Source organism: Canis aureus, chromosome 33, assembly GCF_053574225.1.
Source record: "Canis aureus isolate CA01 chromosome 33, VMU_Caureus_v.1.0, whole genome shotgun sequence".
In the NCBI taxonomy this organism is placed as follows: Eukaryota; Metazoa; Chordata; class Mammalia; order Carnivora; family Canidae; genus Canis; species Canis aureus.
The window spans coordinates 28,547,342-28,574,598 of record NC_135643.1 but is presented as its reverse complement, the minus strand read 5'-3'; the positions used below and the strand labels follow the sequence as shown (position 1 = coordinate 28,574,598).

The window sequence follows — 27,257 nt, the reverse complement described above, 5'->3', positions numbered from 1 at the left end:
AACTTTTCTGTAAATGAAATCATATATAACATATGCATCTAGCTTCTTTAGCCTAGCATAATGTTTTCTTTTTTAAAAAAAAAATTATGAGAGAGCACATGTGAGAGTGTGGGAGAGAGCGTGCATGAGTAGGGGAGGGGCAGAGGGAGAAGGAGACTCCTTGCTGAGCAGGGACCCAGATGTGGGACTCCATCCCAGTCTCCCAGTACTACAGGATCATGGCCTGAGCCAAAGGCAGATGCTTAACTGACTGAGCCACCCAGGCACCCCTAGCATAATGTTTTCAAGGTTCCTCCATGTTGTAGCATGTTATCAGACTTCATTCCTTTAGATAGTTGGATAATAGTCCATTTTATGGATATAGATCACATTGTGTTTATCCATCAGTTGATAGACGTTTGAGTTGTTTCTGTTCTTTGGCTGTTATGCGTAGTGTTGCTGTGAACATTTGTGTACATGCTTTTGTGTATACCCTCGTATGATTTTAGTAGTTAATTTCAACTTCTGCGGTAGATACTAGTCTTTGCCCAGCTTCTGAACTCCTTCATATGTGTAGGGAGTGCCCCACTGTCACCCTGGTGGGAGGTGCAGGGTCTGACATGGTGTAATGATTTCTTTATCTGTTTATAGTTTGTCTCCTTCTCTGAAATGTTTTTGTTTTATTTTATCCCCAGTATCTCGAAGGGATCAATCATCAAATAGTCTTAGATTCGTTTCTGACTTCTAGGAATCTCTTAGAGCTGGGCTTTCCACCTGGAGGTCATCCAGGGGCCCTTCCATTAAAGGTATGGATATTTTAAAATCTCCATTAAATAATTAAATATTACTTGATCTTTAAAACAGACTCATTGGAAAGCTGTCATGTATACACAGAGCACATGCATGATGGTTGATGGCAATCAAATAAGCCTGCTGGTAACTTAGTTTTGATTCAGGAGGTTGGGATAGAGCCTGAGATTTACTTCCTGTCAAGAAACATCATTCCAGTGTTGCTGTGCAATGTGTTTTGCAGTAGCAGAGTTTTAAGTAGAGCATTTCCAAGTTTTCTCAGCCTCCAGGAATGTATGATCTTCACTTTTGCTGTCTTTGGCTTGTTAGTGTTTAAAAAACTAACTTCAATTATCAGTACCTGAACTAAGTTATCAGTAACCCTGTGAAGTAAAAGGCTTCTTCTCATCGTATGTACTTGACCATCTCTTCAATTTATTCACATGATACCCTACCATCTCTCCATAATATGTCTTGAGACATAAAAGAAACATGCCTCTTATAATTTCAGAGATTCTCCTTGAAAGAAAGACACTATTTAGCAGTCAGTTCATGTGATGGTGTGGGTGATGGATGTTAAGTCCAGAATTACGCTTGATATTTGGTACATGCTCTGTGTTCTTACAAATTTCACTTAAAAAGTCAGAGTTGTTCATTAAATCATAATAAACTCACAAGGCATAGAATTTTTTTCTAAATGACATCATAGAAGAAGTTAATTTGTCCAGTAGGGAAGTAGATAAAATAATGAAACCGCCATGAGGAAATTAAGGTAGGTCAAAAAAGGCACACAGGGCCAGTTGGTGTGTTATGACAGAAGTTGTAGAATGTAGGAAATGTGCACCACAAATATCAAATATCAGAGGCTTCATGTTACCCTAGTAACAGGACTGATAGTTGGTTAACCCCAAAGGTAGAAAATGAGTAAATTCTCTTGAAATGAATTTTTCCACTTCTGCTAGACTTAAGATTTCTGAATGGCAGTGATCACTTCATTTGCAAGTTATGCAGCGAAAACAAATGACTTTAAAATAAATGCCTTCTATTTAACTTTTACTGAGCACTGACTAGGCACAAGAAAAGAGGTTGGGCACTGAGGAAAATAGAAAGAACTGTGACCCATGGGCTTGATCTGCCCTCCCAAGGAAGTCAAAACACATACACAGACACCTGGAAGTGTAAATACGGTCCCTAAGTAACAAATCTTATAGGCAGCAAATACTACAGGGACTGCCTTGGCGTACATACCAAGCCACATAAATATTTCTTTAAGTCACCCAGGTTTTTTCTTAGGAAAGAAACAGTAAACCTGATTTCTCCTTTCTGTGGAGAGAAGCCTAGGGCATTGAGGACTGAGAGTAGGAATGTAGAGTCCGAAGGAAATAACTCACACTTGGCCCTTAGTGAGTCACTAATGACCTTTCTTTTGGGTGGAATTATAGGAAGGATTTTGCTGGCGTGGGTGGAACAGAAAGGAAGGGGAACTGAAAGAAGATTGCCTGTGGAAGTGGCCTTTAGATTCTCAGAAAATGTAGGCATAATCCCACTACATTGCCATTCCAGTACTAAAAAATGCTCTTTGATTTACTCTGAGAACTGGGAGGTGGGGGATTGTGGCAAATCTTTTTTTTTAAGATTGTTTTTTAATATGAAAAATATCGAAAATATGTAAACGATAAGCCTCCTTAGGTTGCCTGCCATATCTGCTGCCAGAATTTTCTTAAGGGTAGGATGCAAGGAACCCCCCAGGTAGCATTCTTTTCTAACGATTAAAACAGATGACCTCTGCTTATCTTTTATTTTCTCCAAACCACGTCCTCAACCGTTGATAGCTTCTCAGATAATTTTGTACATTCTACTCAGTTTAAAAAGAAAATCAGGAGATACTGTACAGGGCCAGAATAAATTAAAATTCATTAGATACATGTTTCTTCTTGCCCCAAAGCGAAATAACTTAGAATAAATCCCAAAGCAAAATGACCTGAGCCAAACAGGTTCTGCAAGTGTAGGCAGCTAACTTTCATAGCACTCTCTTCCAAACCACTCCCTCAACCCTCCTTCTTTCAGACTCTGCTCCCTTCTCCCCTCCCCGGCAGCTGGGAGTTGAGTTGACATTAGTGACCTCTGGGAAGAGGTGTCCCTGATTCCCAAGAGATGAGGATATCTGTGTGTGGAACTTTGTTTTTGTTGAAGATCTCAGAAATGTAGAGCTGTAAAGTAATGTTTGCTTCATTATTAGTTCATTGAAAAGAAATAGGTCGGGAGACCCATATTATAATTTTTCGTGTTTATTGAACGCGGAGAGCATAATTTCACTGGAAATGCAGTTGTTAATGAGATGATTAGTAGGGGAGGGGTGCAGCTTGTGTGGTGTTGCCTATTAAAAGAATTGTCAGATTGTCCCTTTGCCCCAGAGGATTTTCTGCAGTGAGTGATAGTAGAACTCAGAAAGGCAGAGATACTTTGTCATGGACATTAGGAGGATCATGGAGAGGGAGGTGGGAAAAGAGATCTGACACCTCAGGCAGACCCTTTTTTAGAAAGGAATACCATCCAGAAGCTGAAGATCTGGATACAAATACATTCCTTTACAAAGTTCATATTTCTAAAACAAAACAAAACAAAACCCCAAAACAAAGTTCATGCTTCTATACCTGCAAGGCTCTTTGTTCCCCATTTTGCAGACCACTTGGGCCAGGGGTGCCTGGCTGGCTCAGCGGTTGAACGTCTGTCTGCCTTTGGCTCAGTTCATGATCCCTGGGTCCTGGGATCCAGTTCCTCATCAAGCTTTCCAGAGGGAGCCTGCTTCTCCCTCTACCTATGTCTCTGTCTCACATAAGTAAATAAAATCTTAAAAAAAAAAAAAAAAAAAAAAAAAAAAAAAGACCTCTGGGCCAAATCACAGCCCTGGTTGGATCCATCCCAGTTGTTTCATGCTCCATTGTGTGTCCCTGATGTGGCTGTAGAAAACATGATCCTGGTGACTAGTTTTGCTTTGGATTTGATTGTTGGTTTCACATGAGTTGGACTGCCCAGCAACTATTCTAGATTTCCGTAGTCACTTTTTCAGTTTTCCTTGTGCTCGCTGTGCTCTGTTTGGAGATGCTCTCCCCAGAACTCATCACAGTGTCCCCTTTTTGGTGAAGCCTTGCCTGGCCACCCTGTCTGAACATCACTTCTCTGATATTTCTTCACAATTTTGCTTTATTTACTTTTTTCTTTTTGATACTTATTCCTGCCTAAATTATATAATTATTTATTCTCCCCCATCTCTACCATAAGCCCATGCTTTCAATCTCCAGCTTGCATCATTATCAGTTGGAGGGATTTAAAATACAGATTGTGGGCCCTGCCCCAGAATTTCCCATTCAGTTGGCCTGGAGGCAGGACCTGATCATTTGCATTTCTAGCAGTTCCCAGGAGATGCCGAAGTTGCTTCCTCAGGGGCCACCCCTTGAGAGCCATGGCTCTAGGAGTGTGGACTAGAGTAGTCCCATGAGGACAGTGATTTTTGTTGGTACTGTTCACTCTAGTTTCATTAGCACCTAGAAGAATGTCAAGCGTGTAGTATGCCTTCAGTAAATAGTTTTGAATGAATGTTGAATAAAATTGTCTTGAAAAGAGCTGTAAGCGGTATCAAATACAAACGCCTTATCAAAAAAAATGCTGTCACATACCTATTTTATAAAGACATGCTGTTAAAACTTAAATTAGAGGCACCTGGTTGGCTCAGTTGGCTAGGGGTCTGACTCTTGATTTCAGCTCAGGTCTTGATCTCAGGATTGTGGAATTGAGCCCCATGTGGGACTCAGCACTCAGTGCAGTCTGCTTGAGATTCTCTCTTCCTCTGCCCCTACCCACCCCCCCATAAATTAAAAAAGAAAAAAAAAAAAAAAGGACCTAAATTATGTTTTGTTTCCTAGGAAGAGAAAATAGAGACTCTGTAATTCATTTTTTTGTTTTGTATAAAATAGCTTTTTTGAGATAAAATTTGCATACCATTCAAGTTATCTGCTTAAAGCATATGGTTAAAAGGTTTTTAGTATATTTACAGAGTTGTACAGCTGTCGTCACAATTTTACAGCATTTTTATCGTCCCCAAAAAGATTCCTCTACCCATTAGCGGCTACTCCCCATTCCCCCAACCTCCCAGCCTCAGGCAAACACTAATCTGATTTCTGTCTCTGTAGATTTTCCTGTTTTGGACTGTTCAAATAAATGGAATTAACACTGTATATGGTCTCTATGACTGGCTTCCTTCACTTAATGTTTTTGAGGTTCATCTAAGTTTTAACATGTTTGAGTACTTCATTCCTTTTTATTACCAGATTTGGATAGATTTATAAATTTTAAAATATTTCATCTAATTATCAATTGATGGACAATTGACTTATTTCTACGTTTTGGACTTTAATGCTGCTATGAACTTGGTTATTATGTTTTGCATGGACATGTTTTCATGTCTTGAGTATATATCTAGGACTTTTAATTATTTGATCATATGATGACTGTATATTTAATATTTTGCAGAAGTGCTGTTTTCCAAAGTGGCTGTATTATTATTTTACATTTTCACCAGCCAATGTGAGGATTCTAAATTCTCAGTATTCTCACTAGCACTTGTCACTGTTTTTTTGATTATAGCCATCCGAGTGGGTTGTAGAGATAACCTCCTTGTGGTTTTGATTTGATATGCCTTTTTCTGATGGCTAATGATACTGAATTTTTTTTTTTTTTTGAGAGGGAGAGAGAGGGACAGGGGTGCAGAGGGAGTGGGGGAGAGCATCCCAGGCAGACTCCACACCCAGTGTGGAGCCCAACGTGCGGCTCCAGTCTCATACCCTGAGATCCTGACCTGAGCTGAAATCAAAAGTCAGATGCTCAACTGACTGAGCCACCCAGGCATCCCTGGACATCTTTTAATCTGCTTATTTTGTCATTTGTAGTTTTCCTTTGGAGAAATGTCCATTCAGATTCTTTGAGACCTGTGTAAATTTATGCTATTTTTGTTTAAGAAGAGAATTTGGAAGAAAAATTGCATTCCACTTTTTTTTTTTTTTTTTTTTTTTGTGGAATAACCATGAATAAGCAATGCAGTCCACTTTTTTCCATCATGTATTTTATGATGCCTACAGACATTCCTTCCACACTTCATTCAGGAGTCTGCCCAGATGCCACCTTCTCAGAGGCTTTTCTTGATTGTCCTGTCTAAAGAGGCAGTTATCCTTGATCCTTTTTCTCAGTCTTACCCTGTATGTTTTCAAGAATGCACTTGTCACTCTCTGATATTACAGTTGAGTTTTATTTCTTTGTCTCCGTCAGTGGAATATAAGTTCAGTGAGGGTAGGGGATCCTGTTTAGTTCACTTGGTATACTAGTAGGGCCTCAGTAAATACTGGTTGAGTGAATGATTGAATGCAGGACTGGGCTGTGGAGTCCATCACTCCCTTGTTATGGGAACTTGGGCAAGTTGTTTAACTTTTCTCAGGTTTAACATCTTCATTTGTAAAACCATGGTAGTAAGAGTCCTTGTGTTCATGAGTGGCTCTAAGGGTTAAATTAATTGGCATATGTAAAGTACCAGAGGTCATGATAGGTACTATAAAGGAAAGAAAGCTATTAGTTTTATTTTTTATTTATTTATTTTTTTAAAAATTTTTATTTATTTATGATAGTCACACACAGAGAGAGAGAGAGAGAGAGAGAGAGGGGCAGAGACACAGGCAGAGGGAGAAGCAGGCTCCATGCACCGGGAGCCCGATGTGGGATTCAATCCCGGGTCTCCAGGATCGCGCCCTGGGCCAAAGGCAGGCGCTAAACCGGTGCGCCACCCAGGGATCCCAGCTATTAGTTTTAATCTTTTTGTTTGCTTTTGGCATGTTATATAGAATAGTTGACAGTAAGGAATATGTATTTACTTTTTAAAGACTCAGGTGAATCCGAATTTTTGTTTCTCTTTTCCAGGGGATGCAGAGAGCAACTAATGTCACCTATCAAGCTCATCATGTCAGCAGGAACAAGAGAGGTCAGGTCGTTGGAACCAGAGGTGGTTTTCGTGGTTGTACAGTTTGGCTAACAGGTAAGGTCAAGGAGATAAACCAGTTAATTTCAAAAGGCGTGTTTATACACAGCCTTGAACCAGGATGAAGCATATTTATTTAAATTTTGAGCTGTTCTTGTATCTGAAACATCACTATATGTAACTAACAACATTGCTTAATTATATTTCCTTTTTTGTAATTCCTTTTAGTCTTTACAGAATTGCTGTTGAAATAAAGGAGAAAACCAGAATGCATCTTAAAACTACTTTCTAGGGGCACCTGGGTGGTTCAGTCGGTTAAGTGTTCAACTCTTGGTCTCGGTGCAGGTCCTGATCAGTGTTGTGAGATTGAGCCCTGCATAGAGCTCCCTGCTCAGCATGGAGTCCGCTGGAGATTCTCTCCCTCTTCCTTCCCCTCTGCTCCTCCCCTCATTCATGTGTGTGTGCTTTCTCTCTAAAATGAATAAATAAAACCTTTTAAAAAACACACACAAAGTTACTTTTACATGCAAACAAGACCTGGATTCTTCTTCAAGAAGCTAATAATGTAAACCATATGAAGAGAAAAAATGAGTGATAAAGAATTTCACATCCATTTCTTTTGCTTTGGCCTCTGATTGGTTCTTGCATTGGTTTTCCCAGAGTCTCCTTTTGGGCTCGGTCATAGTAGGCTGGAGAGAGGGTCAGTTAATCCAGACTTTGGAAGTGGTTTTAAGAATGATGGATTCTTTTACTTCTATGATTCATATTTAAAATTTTGATGTAGGGGATCCCTGGGTGGCTCAGCGGTTAAGTGCCTGCCTTCAGCCCAGAGCATGATCCTGGAGTCCCGGATCTGGGCTCCCTGCTTGGAACCTGCTTCTCCCTCTGCCTGTGTCTCTGCCTCTCTCTCTCTCTGTGTGTCTCTCATGAATAAATAAAGTTTAAAAAATAAAATAAAATTTTGATGTATCTTGTCAAATTAACTACCAAAATTTTATACCTATTTACTTTCCTATCCACAGTGTGGGAGAGGTTCCATTTTGTAATATCCTCATCAACATGGATATTACCAATCCTTAAAATTTTTGCTGATTGGTAAAAAGTGGCATTCTTATTTTTTGTGAGTATTTTTTTTTAAAAGATTTTATTTATTTATAAATATTTTTTAAATTACATGCTCCAATTATAGATAAGTCTGTTTGTTTCTATGTGAAGGAAGACATCATCATCATAGTCTACTCATTCTTGTCTAGATTGTTGTTAAATTGTTAATTTTCCATTGTCCAGGTTCGTAACACATTAAGTTTTCATAATTGCTTGTTTAAGTTCTGTAAGTAAATTGATTCCATATCAATCAACTTACCATCAGTTTTTTAAAAATTTTTTTTAATTTTTAATTTTTAATTTTTTAATTTTTTTATGGCATGTCCACTCATGAGCTCTTAGTCTAGGTTTAGATTTAAGTGTTTATATTTCATTGTTGTTTTTGTAAGATAGTGTTCACTGGATTTTGAATTCCCTGGGTTTTTATGTTTGAGAATGTCTGCCTATTTTTTATAGTGATTTGGTTGGGTAAAATTTATATTTAGTTCATACTTTTTTTTGTCTTGGAATTCTTAAAACATTATTCCATTGTCTTAAAACATTAATTCCACTGTCTTCTGGTATTAAATGATGTGAAGAAATTTGATTTTTCTTTTTAGGAGCATTCCTTTTTTCTTGATCCCTGAAAAATTGTTTCTTTTCCTATATTTTAGAAGTTTTACCTTTCTCATCTAGTCCCTTTATCTACCTGCAGTTGATTTTTGTGTGTATTTGAGGGAGGAATCTATTTTTTTTTTTCCATGTGGATAATCCTTTTTCTCAAGAGCATATATTGATGAGGGCATCCTGTTTTTTTTATGCAAAGTCAGCTGTTATATGTCAGTTTTCTACTTATGCGTGGATTTATTTCTGGGCTCTCTGATCTATTCTTCTGTTCTAATACTCTCTTATTACCACATTGTCTTTACTGTTGTGTATTTCTAAGTCTTGAAATACCGTGAAGTAAGTCATCTTATTCTTTCATCAGTAACATCTTGACTTTTTTTTCTTTGGCTCCTCCACATTAAGGTATAAAGTTTATAATTGGTTTAACCAGTTCCTCCAAAACCTAGTAGGGATTTAGTTTGGGATTACATTTTATGAAAAGGTCAATTTTGGGGGAAATTGATGTTTAGCATATTGAGTAATCCTTTTCTTAAACATAGTATATTCCATTGATCTTACCACTAGTGATGCTTATAAATATTTTGGTGATTGCTTTATGATATAGTATATATTCAGTCTTTATAAATATATATATATATATATATATTCTTTTTAAAATATTTTTATTTATTTATGAGTGACACACACACATAAAGAGAGGCAGAGGCACAGGCAGAGGGAGAAACAGGCTCCGTGCAGGGAGCCTGACATGGGACTTGATCCCAGAACTCCGGGATCATGCCCTGGGCCAAAGGTGGTGCTAAACCGCTGAGCCACCCGGGCTGCCCTATAAATATATATTTGAAAAGAATATCTATTCCCTTAGTGTGCAGTGTTCCATTATATGTTCATTAGATCAAGCTTGTTAATTATGTTTTTCAGTCTTCTATAGCCTATGTTGATTTTTTTTTTTTGACAAAAAAAAAAAATCATTTCATTGTTGGAAATGAACGTAAAGATTTTTTTTCTTGCAATTCAGTGGCTTAACCAGGATCCATCAAGCTATTGAGTGGTTTGCCATTTCTCTGGAGTGTAGTTTGCTTTTTCTCAGATTTTATTTCAGATAAACTTTGTTTTATATATATATTTTTTCTTTGTTTGTTTGTTTTGTATTTTTATATTGGTTGGTATACTAGTTTCCCAGGGCCGTTGAAATAGATTATTTCAAGCAACAGGGTGGCTAAACAGTAGGAATTAATTCTCTTACAGTTCTGGAGGCTGGGAGTCTGAAATGAAGGTTCTGGGGTTAGTTCCTTCTGGGAGAATCTGCCCTGGCCTCTCTCCTAGCTTTTGGAGGTTGTTGGCAATCTTTGGTGCTCCTTGGTTTGCAGATGTAGAGCTCCAATCCCTGCTTTCATCCTCATGGACCTGGTACAGTGACACTATTCGCTGGATTTAGTGCCCATGCTAATACTGTGTGACCTCATTTTAATTAATTACATCCACAAAGACCCTGTTTCCAACTAAAGCCACATTCTGAGCTTCCAGGTGTATATGAATGCGGGGAGGGGGCTAATTATTCTAGTACATTTGGTTTCTTCAGGTATGCTACTTTTCCTTATCAAAGTTTTATATTATCTCTCCAGTAATTAAGTCTTTTCTACCTGCTTTAATTTCTTTGCCTTTTTTGTCTCTGTTCACTGTAATCATCTCAATGAAGCTTCCTATGTCAGTAATTAGGTTTTTAGCAATTTCTCTTCTTACTTTGTTTCAAATTTAATATATACATAAAATCAGTATATATACACATGTATGTATAAATAGGTACTCTTTTTTTTCCCTTTTAAAGATTTTATTTATTTACTCATGAGAGACACACAGAGAGAGAGAGAGAGAGAGAGAGAGAGAGAGAAATGGGAGAGGCAGAAACATACCAGAGAGAGAAGCAGGCTCCATGCAGGGAGCCTGATGTGGGACTTGATTCCAGGACTCCAGGATCATGCTGTGGGCCTAAGGGAGGTGCTCAACTGCTGAGCCACCCAGGCATCCGTAAATAGATATTTTTATTATCTGTTTGTCATGTATAAAAAGTCTAAGAGTTCAGGTTTCAGAGTTTTTCTTCCCCTCATACTTAATGCTCAGCTGCTGGTTAAAAACAACAAAAAACAGAAACTTCTGCCTCCATGTTTTTGTTCAGTTATTGTTGCTGTGTAACAAATTACCCAAAACCTAGTGGAATAAAGCAAATTTTTAATCTACTTACCATTTTGTGCTTGAGGAATTCAGGAGGGCTCAGCTGGGTTGTTTTCCCTGATGTCTAGAGGCTCACCTGGCTGGTGTCAGTGATCATTAACTCACTTGATGCTACTTGTCAGCTGGGAGCTTAGTTGGCTGAACCACCTGCTCTTGATTCTGCTAGCATGGTAGCCTCAGGATATTTAAGAGCAGGCTTCTCTCAAATGGAGGGTCCAAGAGAAACTGCATAATAGCTTTTCCTGATCCTGCCTTGGAAGTCACACATTGTTATTTTCACTACATCCTTTTGGCAGTAGGTGAATCCTAAGTACAGCCCAGATTGGGTAGGGAGTTAGACTCTACCTCTTGATGTGACAATGGCGATGTCACATTTTCAGAGATTGCAGATGGGAAAATCTGTTGCAGCCGTCTTTGGAAAATACCATCTGTTATTAATGCACGTTTTTTGTTTTGTTTTGTTTTTAGATTTATTTATTTGAGAGAGAGAGCACGAAAGGGAGGGGCAGAGGGAGAGAGAATCTCAAGCAGACTCCACACTGGGTGCGGAGCCCAATAGAGCTCGATCTCCCAACCATGAGATCAAGATCTGAGCTGACACCAAGAGTCTCTCACTTAACCTACTGTGCCTTCCAGGCACCCCAAATACAAGTTTTTAATATATAAAGCAACTAATACTATTGATCCTCCTAACAACATTTTTTTTTTTAAGTTAGCCTTCTATGCTATCATGACTTCTTTCAAGGGAATCTACATGAGACCTCACTTTTTATCTCTTACCTGATCACTGTCTTAGCTGTGAATTCTGTACTTATATACTCATCAAGGTTGCAAGTATTAGTGCATAAATGTATGCTTTCCTTTTCCTTCTTGTTGTTTAGGAAGTAAACATCATTGGTAGAGGAAGGTGAGTTGAAATGAGGATATTCTTTCAAAGTTAATTATATTATAAATTGCATATCCAGATACTTTTATCATGGTAGTCTATGGGATGTGTTGATCCTGGGATATAGAGGTGACTTTATAATATTTAGTTTTACTTTTGTCCTTTTTCTTACCTCACAGAAAATAATTTGGGCACGTCACTCTTTTTACTTCGGCATGTAGCTTTGGAATAGTGGTAACAAGAACAAAGTGAATATATACTCTCTGAAACTGTAATTTCTAGGATACCTTAGGGCATAAACAGGAATTATTAAAAATATAAATGCTTAAGTAGTCAACGCTGTAGTCAGGTCAGAATGGCGAACAGACCTGCTCTCATAGCATCAAGCCGGTGGCTAGAGGGTATTCAGAAGTGGTATCCAGTGCTGCACAGTTCAATAAACTGGAGTTAATGTGAGCTGATGCAGTATATGAGAATGATGATGTGAAGAGGCCATAAAGCTTCCTGAGAACCTTTATAACCACAGGGTGTTTGAACATTCAGAGAGCACTGGATCTGATCAGGAGGAAGCAGATCTTGCCTAAAGAATGGTGGACAAAACATAAGGTGTGTAATTTCTACCTTGAAGCCTATCTGAAAGAAATTACTCAGCAAAGAAGAGAGAGGAATGGACAAAGAAGTAATCATAGAGTTGAAATCTATGGTTGCAACTCTCTCAAATATTTTTAAGAGTTTGGGTAAACCTGAAATGTGCAATTGAGGACTATTTGAGCTGCAAATGTATTACTTTAAATAAATGTCTATTGTGATTTAAAAAGACCACAAAACCACAAATGCTTATTTTATTTGAACTGCAGATGTTTTTCTAGCTAAGATGTAAATCTTATAGAGAAATGTGGGATAAGTATTATTGAGAAATTGCTATGAATAATGAATGTCATTACAGCTGTGATTTAAATTCTTTATTACTAAGTAGTTATCCATTTAACGTTGCATCTGAAATGTGCTTGGACTGTTGAATTTTAGGCTTATCTGGAGCAGGAAAGACCACAGTGAGCATGGCTTTAGAGGAGTACTTGGTTTGTCATGGTATCCCATGCTACACTTTGGATGGTGACAACATTCGTCAAGGTCTCAATAAAAATCTTGGCTTTAGTCCTGAAGACAGAGAAGAGAATGTTCGACGTATTGCAGAAGTTGCTAAGCTGTTTGCAGATGCCGGCTTAGTATGCATCACAAGTTTTATATCACCTTATACTCAGGTATGTGGCTTTGGTACTATTGCTGTTCTCATATCATTGACTGAGAATATGCTGTCAGGCAGAACAGTTTAAACACTGACATGTGCTTTGAAACTAAATTCTTCCTTTTTTTTTTTTTTTTTTTAAGATTTTGTTTATTCATTTGACAGGGAGAGAGAGAGCATAAGCAGGGGGAGCAGAGGGAGAGGGAGAAGCAGGTTCCCAGTGGAGCAGGAAGCCCGATGCTGGACTCAATCCCAGGACCTTAGGATCATGACCTGAGCCTTTAGGATCATGACCTGATCCAGAGGCAGACACTTAACTGACTGAGCCACCCAGGTTCCCCGAAGCTAAATTCAAATTGAAATAATTAGCTTACAACATTTCTGTGCTGTGACTTTCTAAGTAAATTCAGTTTTGATAAAACCTGCTATGACCCCCGCCCCCTCCAGAAGTATAACTGAACTTGTTGACCTCAAGCCAGTGGCCAAATTATTTCAGGCTTGACTATTCAATAGACATACGGTAAACACCCAACATGTGTTAGACACCAGGGAAAGTCTTAAGTTTCTTCACATATGCCTGACCATGGCTTCTTTACTCCCAGGTCTTCAGTCTCCTCTTTCATTACACCCTCCCTCTTATTTTAGTACCATTTCACTTTTTTGTATTTCTCTTTTAAAAAATCATTGTATTTCTCACTGTGAGATTTTTGTCTCTGCCCAGAAGGCACTCTTCTCCTTGTCTGTTGACTTCTATTCATGCTTTGAGATTCAGGTTCGGTATCTCCTCCTGAGTACCTTCCCTTTGTCCCTTGGTCTTTGTGGGGTATCTGTCTTTGGTGCCCTTATTTTTGTACCTTAATGCATTATTTTATTATGAATACCAGTTCATTGGTTGGTGGTGCTAATAGTAGCAGCAATAATAGTAATAATAAAAATCATAGCAGCTAACATTTATTGAACAGCAACTATGTATATAAATTAACTCACTTAGTTCTCATCACCCAATGAAGAAGGCAGAGGTGGAGCACCTGGGTGACTCAGTCTGTTAAGTGTCTGACTCTTGGTTTCATCTTAGGTCATGGTTTCAAGGTCTTGAGATCAAGCCCCACTTGGGGCTCTGCACTTAGTGTGACGTCTGCTAAAGATTCTTTTCCTCTCCACCCCCCCTGCTTCTACTCCCATTCACTCACTATCTCACAAATAAAAAAAGTCTTTAAAAAAGGCAGAGGTTGGGGAGACCGGTATAAATTACTAAGGGTCTTATACTGTACATGGTAGAGCAAAGATATGTACCCAGTGTCACTGGAATCCATGCTCTCACCCATCATGCTTTGTTACCTCTAAACTCCACTGGTTCCTCAAAGGCTGAAACTTTGTCTTGTTTATCTTTGTAACCAAGTCCATCTCCTGGAACACAGTAGATATTTAGTGTTTATTAAATCACAGCATAACTCAGATATGAAAGAACAGGTAAATTAGTAGGTGGTTAAAGTGAGGGGCTTTGGGACCAGAAATAATGGGTTGGAATCTCAACCCTGCCAGTTACTGTTATGACCTTGGCCAGTTGACTTAACCTTCAGAAGCTCAGATAATGCCTACGTCATAAGGTTTCTCTGAGGAAAATCATGCAGTCAGAGCTCTTAGCACAGTGCCTGGTGTGATAAGTATTCAGTGAATATAATAAATAAAAGCATGGTTGTAGTACTGTATATGAATTTGGATTGTTAGACTTTTTTTAAAAGCAGCATCAAAGTATGAGTTGTAGGAGTTATAGGTAAGTATCACATGGAGTGTTATTATAAAGATTCACTTAATTGAACCATGGCAGGAGTCCTAAAAGGTCCTGTGAGGCCTACTTTTTATTTTCCTGAAATACTGGGAAGAGTGTCAATATATCAGTTTAAAGTATACTAGATAATGAAGTGTGTAAGAGAATAATAGTTGTTTTGAGTTCTTGAATCCTTGGATATGAACAGTTTTCATAGTAATATTGTAATTGATATTCTTGCACTTTTTGGGAATTTGTGTAACTTTGGAAGAGAAGAGAGTAACATGGGATTTGGAGAGCTGTCACCTGGGTCTCTAAAAGTATATGCTGATCTGCTTTTTGGTCCCCTTATTTCCATAGTATCGAGCAAAATTTGTTGATCTCATCTCTAAAAGCACGAAGAATGAGGTTTGGACTATGCTTAGGACATGTCAAAATCTGTGATATTCACATCAAACCACATAATATGGGATATGTAAAAAAAAAAAATATGGGATATGTATATTCTATGTCACCACTGAACTTGGCATCTTGGTTCTAAAAATAAACCCGATAGTTCCTAGCTAGTCTGGTGGGAATAGAGATGTGAACAGTTACAATATGTTGCAGCAGGTGATTAGGTAAATGTATATATGAAAGGTGCTGTGGAAGAATCACAGAGGAGATGCTGCTTGAAATAAGTCCTAGAGAATGAATCAGAGCATACCAGTGAGACCAGAGGAAGAAAGCTGTTTCAACAGAGGAAACAGTACAGTGTTTGCAGCAGCATGGAAATGTGAGGGAGTTTGGTCTTTTGGGGAAACTGTTGGTAGTTTGTTACAACTGCCGTGTAGAATGAATTTGAGGGGAGATGAAGTTAGAGTAGTTGGCAGAGGTCTGATGATGAATCTTGGTTGCTCAGAACTTTGCCCGATAGAGGACTTAACAGTTTGAGATTGTATTACGGAATGCTGTCTCTGGGTTTGCATTTTAGTGAGGTTCTCTTTAAAGTCTGGAATAAGAGTGGTCTGGAGATAGGAGACTAGTGAGACTTTTGAATTCAAGCAGCAACAATGGGAATGGAAAAGATGGGGTGTATTTGAGGGCTCTTGAGCCTGTAGCATCAGTAGGATATGGTGGCTGATTGCTGAATTTGGGGTGAACATAAAGGATGGTGCTTTCTGAATAGAAGATGGACTGATTTAGGTAGAAAATACAAGATGGGCAGGGAGGAGATGACTCTTTCATTTTAGGTAGATTAGGTTTGAAATCCTGGTGGCTATCTAAGTGGGTCATTGAACTCAAGAAAGCTGTGTAGAATTGAGATGGATTTCAGAATCATTAACTTAGTTAATTGAATCCTGGTTGAAGTTGAGCTTCATTTAAAAAGAACAGTTGGGGGACGCCTGGGTGGCTCAGCGGTTGAGCACCTCCCTTCAGCCCAGGGCATGATCCTGGAGACCCGGGATTGAGTCCCACATTGGGCTCCCTGCATGGAGCCTTCTTCTCCCTCTGCCTATGTCTCTGCCTTCCTCTCTGTGTTCCTCATGAATAAATAAATAAAAAGGACAGTCAGAATCCATTAAGGTCACAACTTAATCATTCTGCTACATGCTATGGTTGTAAAGCTAATGAAAAAATATCACTATATCAGAATAAGAACTATGACAAGTATACAGTGGGTTCTCTGAGAAGCCAGAGGAAGGAGGGCCCTCCGTCAGCCTGGGCATGCAGGTTGAGCTTCCTGGAAGACTTCACGGAGTCGTGCTGCTTTAGAGTCGCCTCCCCTGCCGCCGCCCCCCCCCCCCCCCAGGTGCCCGGCCCCCCAGGGGCCCAGCACATTGCTTTAGGCAGAAGAGAGAAGTGGAGGCTTTCTGGCGGGGAGGGATGGCTAAGGCATAAGGCCCAAACAGCCTTGTAAACCAGGCAGGTATTAATTATTAATAGAACATCAAGTGCAAGACTGAGAATGGTGTGGCCAGGTATAGAAGGCCTGATGCCTCACACCAAGAAGTTTGGATTTTTTTTTTTTTTTTTTCCATTTAAGAAGTTTGGATTTTACCCAGATGGTGGTGGAGAATCTCTGAGATGTTAGTGACGTGGTTGAATTTGCATCCTCTGTTATCAGGGACAGTGTTAGAGTATGACTTTGAGTAGATCAAAGCTAGAAGCCAACAAACTTTTAAAAGGGTATAGCGGGATCCCTGGGTGGCACAGTGGTTTGGTGCCTGCCTTTGGCCCAGGGCGCGATCCTGGAGACTCAGGATCGAATCCCATGTCGGGCTCCCGGTGCATGGAGCCTGCTTCTCCTTCTGCCTGTGCCTCTGCCTCTCTCTCTCTGTGTGTGTGACTATCATAAATAAATAAATAAAATTTAAAAATAAAAATAAAAATAAAAAATGAAAGGGTATAGCAGTTGACCAGAGGAGGAATGAGGTTGAACTAGGGAGTAGGGAAGAAATGCAAACTGGGTTGATATAATATTGAAAGGCAAAATCCAAAGGACTTTGTGACAGTGCACAGAGAGTGAGGGTGTGGGGCAGAGGGAAGGAACCAGAATAACTCTTGGGATTCTGGGTAAATAGCGTTATCATCCTTGATTTGGGCAGTATGGATGGGATGCTAGCTTGGGGAAAAAGGAATGAACTTAGTTGTGGACATATTAATTTTGAGGTACCTGTGGGATCTCCCAAGTGGGCATATTTTGGAGGAAGTTTGAAACGAGTGTGTAATTTCAGGAAAATGGGCTTGGCTCAGGCTTAAGCGTTGGTGTATATATTATAGTTGACATTGTGAAGGCTGCCAAGAAAAGTGCTCAAGGACTTAATGTGGGACTTCTTCAGTGGACTCCTAAAGAAGTGTGGGTGACACCAGTGTTGAAGGGATGTGAAAGTAGGAAGAGCCCAGGGGAGCCTGCGTTAGGAATGACCAAGGAGTAGCATCATCGGGATACGCTGGGTTCATAGTATGAGATGCAGTAGAAAGTCCTGTGATTTGAAGGCTGAAGAGTACCCACAATTAAGGGATTTTGGGTGATTTGTTAATTCACTTGTTTTTTTGTGGATGAGTGACTTGTAGTTTGTTGCAGGGGATAAAGCAGGTAGAGAGGGCAGAGGCTGAAGATTTCAGATGGAGTAGGGCTAATGGATTGAACAAGGCCGGTCCATTAGAGAGAAGGGACTCTGGAATTGGAAGGGAGAAGTGGCAGGAGTGAGAGAGACAAAGGTTATTGGGCATATAGATACATTTATGTGGCAGAGAGGAGGTGGAGAGCATTCGTGCCTGGAGATTTTCTTTTTGAAATAGGAAAGATGAGAGTAGTGACAGTGGAAGTAGGCATGGTTTGTCAGAGGGGCCAAAAGGAATGTGAATGCTAAAATGAACCAAGTGAGGATAGAATGGTGGGAGTTGCAGGGGCTGGCTTTGGAGACACTGCCACTGCTTGTGTACAGAGTATGAATGTGGAGCTTATACTTGGGAATGGAAAGATGAGTGGATCTCAAGGGGGTACTTGGTTTTAGCTAAGACCAGAAAGAAGAGGTTGACTCAGATAGGAAACCGTACCAGAGGATGGGGTGGAGTGATGGTGATGACCAGAGAGAGAGTGGTAGGGGGGTTAGGGGCAGGGCAGAAAAGTAAAGTTTTGGGAATGCACGAGATGAGAAGTGGCCACAGGAGTTTGTATTTGGCAAGTGGATAAACCATCCTCAGGGTTCTGAATGAACTTCTTGGGAAGTGATGTTGCTTTCAAGCCAGCTAAGGCTGAAGTTGAACATGTTATGAGAGAGAGGCTTGGTGACATCTCTGCTTTTTGGCTAGGCTTTGGCTTTGGTTCCTCAAAAAATTTAGGTGAACGTTTTTGTGGGATATCTATTGTTTTCCCTCCTGGAATTCCCCAGTATCTTGGATTTTTGGAATAGTATACCTTTTAAAATTGTTATAAAGAATGGGTATGTTAACGTAATGATTTCCTGGATTTATTTTTTTTCAGTTTATAGATACATACATATATATTTTTAGATTTTTTTTATTTGAGACAGCAAGTGCATTCGCATGAGAGTAGGGAGGAGCAGAAGGAGAGAGAAATAATCCTCAAGCAGACTCCCTGCTGAGCATGGAGCATGACACTGGGCTAGATCCCAGGACTCTGAGATCATGACCTGAGTTGAAGTCTGAGGCTTAGCTGACTGGGTCCCAGGCAATACCTCAGGTTATATTTTAAAATGTAAGTTAAGTTTTGTGTAGTATTTATTTTCCATTGACTCAGCTGAAAAAGTACTTTTATTCATCCCTGATATTTCTAGTGCCTTTGATTCATATGAGCACTTTTTATGATGTTTCTGTATGTCTTTTTTCCAAGGATCGCAACAATGCAAGGCAAATTCATGAAGGTGCAAGTTTACCTTTTTTTGAAGTATTTGTTGATGCTCCTCTGCATGTTTGTGAACAGAGGGATGTCAAAGGACTCTACAAAAAAGCACGGGCTGGAGAAATTAAAGGTAAATATTATTGTTTTTCCTAATTTCTCTTTGCTTGCATTTTTTAAAAAAATATTTTACTTTTAAGTAATTTCTACACCCAATGTGGGGATCGAACTCAAACTGAAATCAAGAGCTCTGTGCTCTCCTGACTGAACCAGCCAGCCAGCATATTTAATCTTACCATATCTGAGACTGATGGTTTTTACTAAGAGATTAGGTGTATTCAAACAAGTTGGAACTCCTTAAGAAGAGAGGATGGGTCTTACTATACTCTTGTGTCTCTGAGGTCTACCAGTGCTACCTGGCACTGTGTATAAGTTGCGATTGTTGATCAGATTGGAATCCTACTCACAAGACAGAGTTTTAGAAGGTTGGGTCCTTAGGGACTGCTGGAAACCTATTTGGTGTAATTAGGTACCTATCATTACACTGGGTATCAATTGCTAGCTGCTGTCACTTCTGCTTTTTGTTCCCATGAAAATGAAGAAAATTCCATAGCTAATGGGAAAAATGCCCGAATTACAAACATTATCGAGAGCAAAGAGTGTCTTGTTCTTGTTTATATCATGGTGTTTGGAATGGTCCCTTAATCATTCTTTGTACAATTATTGAATTAGGTTGAATTAACATATTGCCGATTCCATCAAAATAGAGATACCTTGCTTTTTAGGTTTTATGGTTTGCTCCTAGAGTTTCAGCTGTGGAGAAGAACATTTGGGTGCAAGAGACCTCATTCAGAACCTGTCTGCTGTGGCCTTTGATACCAATCATATTTTAGACATCCTTGGATATTAGTTCTGTTCTATTATTGTTAACAGAAGACATGCCAGCATTAAAAAAAAAAAAAAAATTAAGGATCAGTTATTTGGTCAGCACTGTGTAGGGATCAATGATTTATACAGGTAACTTTGATGTCTTCCCAATAGGGAGTATGATGTCTGGGACTATTACAGAAGCTCCTGGGGGCTCTGAGAATTCAAGATTTTGTCATTCAGCTTCTGGCCCTATGTAGGAAAAGGTGGAACACGAAGGACAATGCTTATTATTTTGGGCTTCTCTATATTTGGACCTGAGGACACGTTAGCAGTTGGGGCAAGTTCTGCCTGCCATGGTGAAGTCTAGTTACTTAGGCCAGGCTGACATCCAGTTGTGCCAGCATGGAGACTCAGTTTCAGCCATGAAGCCTGCACTTTCTTGACTCAACAGGTTGCCTGACTTGAATAATTGATGACATTGGGAGGGAAACCAGTTTAGCTCTGTATCATCTGTATCACCCTCTGTCTGTTGATGACCAGTTTTCACTTCAGTTTTTCATAATAGAGATTTGACAAAGAGAAGCAAAGTGGTGTGTCTAGGATCCTGAAGTCTAAATCTTATTTTAATGTAGTTGGTTTTGTTGTTTTTGCAAGGATCGATTGATGAGGGAGGTAATTTTGTCTCTGGCTCTGGAGTAAGCTACTTATGAGTATCATTAGAGTTTGGCACAGTGTGAGGCCCAAAGCCTGATACCTGACACACACATACTTGTTGGATAGTTTAGAAGAGGTAGTGGAAATGGATGTCAACATACATTGATCAATGCCTTCTCTTTCCAAGGTGCTGGGATGCCAAGATGAATAAGAACACATGCAGAATACCTGGAATCATGTATAATTTACATTATGTATTTGTATTTAGGAGTGTGTTTGTATTAGCTTAGTTTTCTCTGTTATTTCCTGAGCATTTTAAAATTCCTCTGAGTAAGGGCACATGAGTGGCTCAATTGGTTGTCTGACTCTTGGTTTAGGCTCAGGTCATGATCTCAGAGTCCTGGCATTGAGCCTCATGGTGGGCTCCCTCCTCAGCAGGAGTGGATGAGGGGATTCTTTCCCTCTCCCTCTGCTCCTCCTCTTGCTTGTGTGCATGTGTGCTTGAATTCTCTCTTTCTCCACCAAATAAATAGATAAATATTTTTTAAAAATTCCTCCGAGTTGATGTTGATAAAATGTTCCTTAGGTTAATATATATGTGTGTGTGTGTGTCTGTGTACAAACATTTATTTGTGTTTGCCATGGTGTTAGAGTTCCTGATTGTAGAGTTGTTTGTTTTAAAAAAAATCATTTACTCATTGTCAGAATGGGGCTTGAAAGTTCCCTATCAATGCTGTTTCAGAGGCATGGTGGTAAGCATTTGAGGGCAGAAGAGATTGCGTACATTCAGCAGACCTCAGGTTTTTATAGGCCTTTATGTGACATTTACTAAACTGTAAATGCACCCCTGTGTCAGCCATTCTAATGCTAGATTATTTTCATGATTACTACTGTAATAGTTATTATCTACCTAAATATACATTTTTTTTTTAAGATTTTACTTATTTATTCATGAGAGAGACAGAGAGGCAGAGACAGGCAGAGGGAGGAGAAGCAGGCTCCATGCAGAAGCCCGATGTGGGACTTGATCCCGGAACCCCAGGATCACATCCCGAGCCAAAGGCAGATGCTTAACTGTTGAGCCACCAGGCATCCCATTAATGTTGTTCTTAAGTATATGTTTATTATAATCACTTATAGGATAAATTAGCTAGGAAGATAATTCCAGGGCTAAATGCTAAAATGCTATAATAAGCCAGGTCTTCTAACAGTGGTTTTCAAGCTTTGCTATGCATTAGCATTACATGGGGGAACTTTTAAAAATCTGAAACCAGTGAAATCAGAATCTCATGGGATGGGACCTGGTGATTCCATTGTATAGCTCCATTTGAGAATTGGAGCTTAAAAACTAGTGTTTTAGAGGCACCTGAGTGGCTTGGTTAAATGTCCAACTCTTGATTTTGGCTCAGGTCATGATCTCAGGGTTGTAAGATCAAGCCTTGCATCAGGCTCTGCATTGGACATGGAGCCTGTTTAAGATTGTCTCTTTCTTGGCGATCTCTGGGTGGCTCAGCAGTTGGGCGCCTGCCTTTGGCCCAGGGCATGATTCTGGAGTCCTGGGATTGAGTCCCACTTCGGGCTCCCTGCATGGAGCCTGCTTCTCCCTCTGCCTGTGTCTTCTGCCTCTCTCTGTGTCTCTGTCTCTGTCTCTCATGAATGAATAAATAAAATCTTTAAAAAAAAGAAAAAAAAAGATTGTCTCCTTCTCTCTCTCCCTCTGCCCTTCCTCACACCAGGCACATGCTTTCTCTAAACAACAACAACAACAACAAAAACCCGAAACTAGTGTTTTGACCAGAATTATTTTTCCACAGCTATTTTATTGTGACTATTAAGAATATTGGTAATACAGAAATCTCCTTCTTGGACTCAGAACTTCATGTGATACTAAGAAATATGAAATAGAAAAAAATAAGTTGGCTGTAGACTATAGTATATATTTTATTTTATTTTTTAAAGATTTTATTTGTTTATTCATGAGAATACAGAGAGGAGAGAGAGAGGCAGAGACACCGGCAGAGGGAGAAGCAGGCTCCATGTAGGGAGCCTGATGTGGGACTTGATCCCGGGTCCCCAGGATCAGGTCCTGGGCTGAAGGCAGTGCTAAACCGCTGAGCCACCCGAGATGCCCTATAGTATATATTTTAGAACTCTTTTGGTGACTGTTCCTCTTAATAGTAATGATTTTAAATTAATGTTTACCATTCTACCTCAAGGTTGACCTGAGCACTCCTAGGCAGATAGGCCCTAAGTGACTTATGTATGGGGTAATTAATACCAAGGGTGTAGGGTAGGAACAGGATATCTTCAGCTCAGCCTGTTCTTAGGAAACATCAGGCATTCTTTCTCTTCTTGGCAATTCCATGTTTAAAGGGAAAATCTAAATAATGATTAATATCTAAACTAATTTTGTTTGGTTGTGAGTATATTTTGTGATATCATAGGATTACCTTCCTTATAATGTTTTGCTAAGACTAACAGTAGTTAATTTATCTTGCCTGAATGCTTAATTCTGGTGGCAGAAGCAGCCTGCAGAGCTTCAATTTGCCTACAGATAATCCCTGTGATTATAATTTGGTGTCAGTTTTTGCATTGAGAGGAAGAGAACCTTGTTGAGTTTGTCTTATACCCAGGGTTTAGGTATAAGCCAAACTCCATATAGGTATAGGATATGGATCCTATAATCCTATGGAGAAATTAAGATGCTCTGGATCCCTTGATATTAATTCCTATTTCTCCATAGGCAGTTTAGGTATTTCCTTAGAAAAGATGAAAGAAGAATAGACAGCCCTCATTATTTGGAGAGTCCATACTTGCAAGTTTTTCTACTCACTAAGTTTTTTTATTTTTATTTTTTAAGGTTTTATTTATTTATTCATGAGAGACAGAGAGAGAGAGAGAGGCAGAGACACAGGCAGAGGGAGAAGCAGGCTCCATGCAGGGAGCCTGACGTGGGACTCGATCCCGGTACTCCGGGATCACGCCCTGGACCGAAGGCTGTGCTAAACCGCTGAGCCACCCGGGCTGCCCAGTTTTTTAACCCCCATATCAATACTCACACTGCCTTGGCCGTCACTTGTAGACACATTCAGAGTGGCGAAAATTTTAGTCACTCCAAGTATGTGTTCCCAGCTGAGGTTGAACAAAGTGGCACTTAGCCTTTGTGTTTTAGTTTTCATACCACAAAGAATGATCAAAATATTTTGTGGTGACTGAGGCAGGAACCTAACCCCACGTTTCCCCTAGGAACCAGCGATTTGGTGTTCATGCAATTCAATTGAAATGTGAATGAGAGTTGACAGTACATGTTTAAGGGAGAAATGAAAGTTTAATCAGAAATCTTCTCCCCTCTCCCTCCCCCCGCCCCCCCAAAAAAAGAAAGCTTCTCTCAAGGAACACCAGGGTGGCTCAGCGGTTGAGCGTCTGCCTTCAGCCCAGGGCCTGATCCTGGAGTCCTGGGATCGAGTCCCGTATCGGGCTCCCTGCATGGAACCTGCTTCTCTCTCCACCTGTGTCTCTGTCTCTCTCTCTCTGTGTCTCTCATGAATAAATAAAATCTTTAAAAAAATAAAAAAATCTTCTCCCAAGAAAGAAGTTTCAGTACTATAACCCTGTAACTCAGAAGGGGCAGCGTAAATACGAACTTCATTCTATTTAGCAGAGACTCACACTGAAGAGATAAACCCATTTTAATTTACACCTCCTCTACCATCTGGTACCTTTTGTAGGCTTCACTGGTATCGATTCTGAGTATGAAAAACCAGAAGCTCCTGAACTGGTGCTGAAGACAGACTCCTGTGATGTGAACGACTGTGTCCAGCAGGTGGTAGAACTTCTACAGGAACGGGTAAGAGAAGGTCCAAGAGGGAATTATCAGATTAAGTATATCCGTCATATACGCTTCCCCTGCCAAAAAAACAGGTGGTGGTAATATGGAGTACTGTTTGTATTTCAAAGTCTTTATGGTGCTGACAGTTTTCTAAGCATGTATGTCCCTGTGTTAGGTGTTGTGGGGGTGCCAGTGTATACAACATAAGAAATATCCTGGTCAACGTAAACCATAGGAAGTTTGAAAGCCAGATAGTCTTTTATTTATTTACCAGTAATTTTACCGCACAAACATCTAATATATTCAATTTTGATTATTCAGCTCTTCAACTTGATATTATTGTACTTTTTTTTAATTTGAGGTACATAATGTAGTAATGTAGTTAACTTTTCCTAGACTTTTAGAGAGTGCCCAGATGTGTAACATGTGCAGCATGATGATATCCTTATGGTTGAGTTTTAGGGAGGCAAGGTTTGAAGACCTAAAGATCTTTCTCTGGTTCCTGAGCATTTGGAAGTGTAAAGAGGCTTCTCAAGCACACAGGCCTTCTAGGAGGTACATGATTCTCAGAGTTTAGTCCAGTTCAGTTTTTAGAAATTCTTCTTCTTTCCTTCCCTGCTTCTTTCTTCATACTCTCCTGGTCCCAACAGAGGGTCACATAGTTTACTTAGTTGGGAAGGATCAGGCTTTTGTATGGGTGTCAGTAGTTACTCCTTCTTCTCCTAGTCAGGATGTCCTTACCTTTGCTGCCTAGTGCTGTGCAGGGACTCCTGACATAGTGGTATACAGACAGCAATGCCTCATTGTGCCCCATTCTGTCCTAACTGTGGCCAATCGCATCTGAACATTCTCTTGATTTTTAAAATTGTATTACCATAAACCTCTTTCATCTAGTATCTCTTACTGGATATATTAGACATATAACTTAAAGAAATTACCTATGTCTGAATATATTATAAGTGGTTAGCCTTAGAAATTTTTCATATTGTAAATGTGATAATTAACGTGGGACCCACCTTCCTAATATATTTCCCTTATCTAAACATTTTAGTTGAATAAATGAAATAATGCATAATGGTACTGCTCTGATGTTTTTCTTTATACACACCGCTGTACTGTTTGCAGGTTCATGAGACCCCATCCTGTGAGGTTTTATGCTTTGTCTCTCTGCTGTCTGGGTTTCCTGTTAACTAGCTTCTGAGCTCTGGTGCTGGTCCTGCTGCTGTGTCTTTGGCTTCCCTCTCTTCAGTATCCATTCTTACAGCATCAGCAATCAGACGTCTATCAAAAGCCCACTATTGTAGTTTGTCACAGTTTGAGGCACTAGCAATACAAAGATTAACCAGTTGTGTCTCTGTCCTTGAGGGATTTATATACCAGGTGATGAAAATTGGAATGAACGTTCAACTGCTAGAAGGTGCATTAGAAACATGATTTCAGCATGTGCATAGTACTCTGGGATGCACAGTGGAGTGAGTTGAGAAAGATTTGATATAAAACCTTTCTAATTGGTTTGCTCATTTATTTTTTTTTTAAGATTTAATTTATTTGGGAGAGAAGAGCAGAGGGAGAGGGACAAGCAGACTCATAGAGCGCAGAGCCTGATGCAGGGCCTGAGGTCACAACTCAAGGTGAAATCAAGAGTCATGTGTCTGACTGACTGAGCCACCGAGGGGCCCCTTTTTTTATTTTTGCTGGGCATAGTATTTTGGGTAGACAGGTTAGACAGGTTCCTTTTTTTTTTTTTTTTTTTTCCCCCTTTTAATACTTTAAAGATGATGCTCCATGGTCCTCTGTTTTGCAGTATTTCTGATGAGAAGTCTGATGCAGTTCTTTTCTTGGCTCCTCTCCTTGTAATGTTTCTTTTTGTTTCTGCCTCAATTCAAGATTTTCTCTTATACCTTAGATTTTAGCAGTTTTATTTTTATTTTTTTAAAGCTGAGGTGTTTTTGTTTTTGTTTTTTAACCTTTTTTTTTAAAGATTTTATTTATGCATGAGAGACAGAGAGTGAGAGAGCGAGAGCGGCAGAGACGCAGGCAGAGGGAGAAGCAGGCTCCATGCAGGGAGCCTGATGTGGGACTTGATCCTGGGTCTCTAGGATCCCACCCTGGGCTGAAGGCGGCGCTAAACCACTGAGCCACCAGGGCTGCCCAATTTTAGCAGTTTTAGTATGTTGTGTCTAGGTCTTGCAGTATTTTTAGTTTTTTTTCTTTCAGTTTAGAGTTCCTTGGCTTTCTTGTTCCCCTTATTTGATTTTGAAACTCTTAACTATTATCTATTCAGATATTTCTTTGACCCTATTCTTTTTCCTCCTGGGATTCTAGTTACACATACGTTAGGCAATGTAATACTATCCCACAGCTTTTAGATGCTCTGTTCTGTCACTATTTCCACCCCCCCCCCCCAAAGATTTATTTCTGTAAGTGTCACACTGTAAGTGTAGTATGTTGAGTTAATTTAGTTAGTAGCTCAGTTGGATTTGGGTTTCCTTATTCTGTAGCTACTCTTAATGCACCACTAGCTTCAAATTCCTCTAGGGGTAGGCTGTCCTACCTTGTACCTAATGTGGGATCTGGCCTGCTAGCGGGTTTTTCTTAGTGTTTCTGCTCCACTCTGAGCTTCCCTGGATGCCTGCACCTCATATTGAGTCCCTCTACGTGCTGTCACTCTTTTCTCAGTGGAAAGAGTCCGCTGTTGCTTAGGACTTGGTTTTAGGCTCATGACGGGGAAGCAGTGGTGGTTCTTAATTCTGCTGATCCAGCCCCAATCTTAGGCAGGACCTATACTCTGGGGTCTTAGAGTGGGTCTTTGTCAGTGTCCCTTCACCTCCCTGCATGGTAGCCAATCTCTGCTTTGAACCTGGATGGTCTTGGTCACATGCATATGGAGATTTCTGGTTTGTATCAGTTCAGGATATCCTGGGCCA

The 27,257-nt window shown here is 39.8% G+C and overlaps 1 protein-coding gene and 1 pseudogene across 2 annotated transcripts in view; both read left to right on the top strand.

Annotated features, from left to right (window-relative positions):
- Positions 1 to 27,257, top strand: part of PAPSS1 (3'-phosphoadenosine 5'-phosphosulfate synthase 1) — a 99,407-nt gene that overhangs the window by 7,236 nt on the left and 64,914 nt on the right. Inside the window, exons 2-6 of one of the 2 annotated variants that reach the window (XM_077882216.1) lie at positions 675 to 785; positions 6,733 to 6,847; positions 12,645 to 12,880; positions 18,972 to 19,110; positions 24,230 to 24,348. In XM_077882216.1, the coding sequence (XP_077738342.1) occupies positions 675 to 785; positions 6,733 to 6,847; positions 12,645 to 12,880; positions 18,972 to 19,110; positions 24,230 to 24,348 (720 nt within the window). The remainder of the gene's footprint in view (positions 1 to 674; positions 786 to 6,732; positions 6,848 to 12,644; positions 12,881 to 18,971; positions 19,111 to 24,229; positions 24,349 to 27,257) is intronic. The other variant, XM_077882217.1, reaches the window with a different exon arrangement.
- On the top strand, positions 11,573 to 12,347 carry LOC144303925 (cytochrome b-c1 complex subunit 7 pseudogene; annotated as a pseudogene).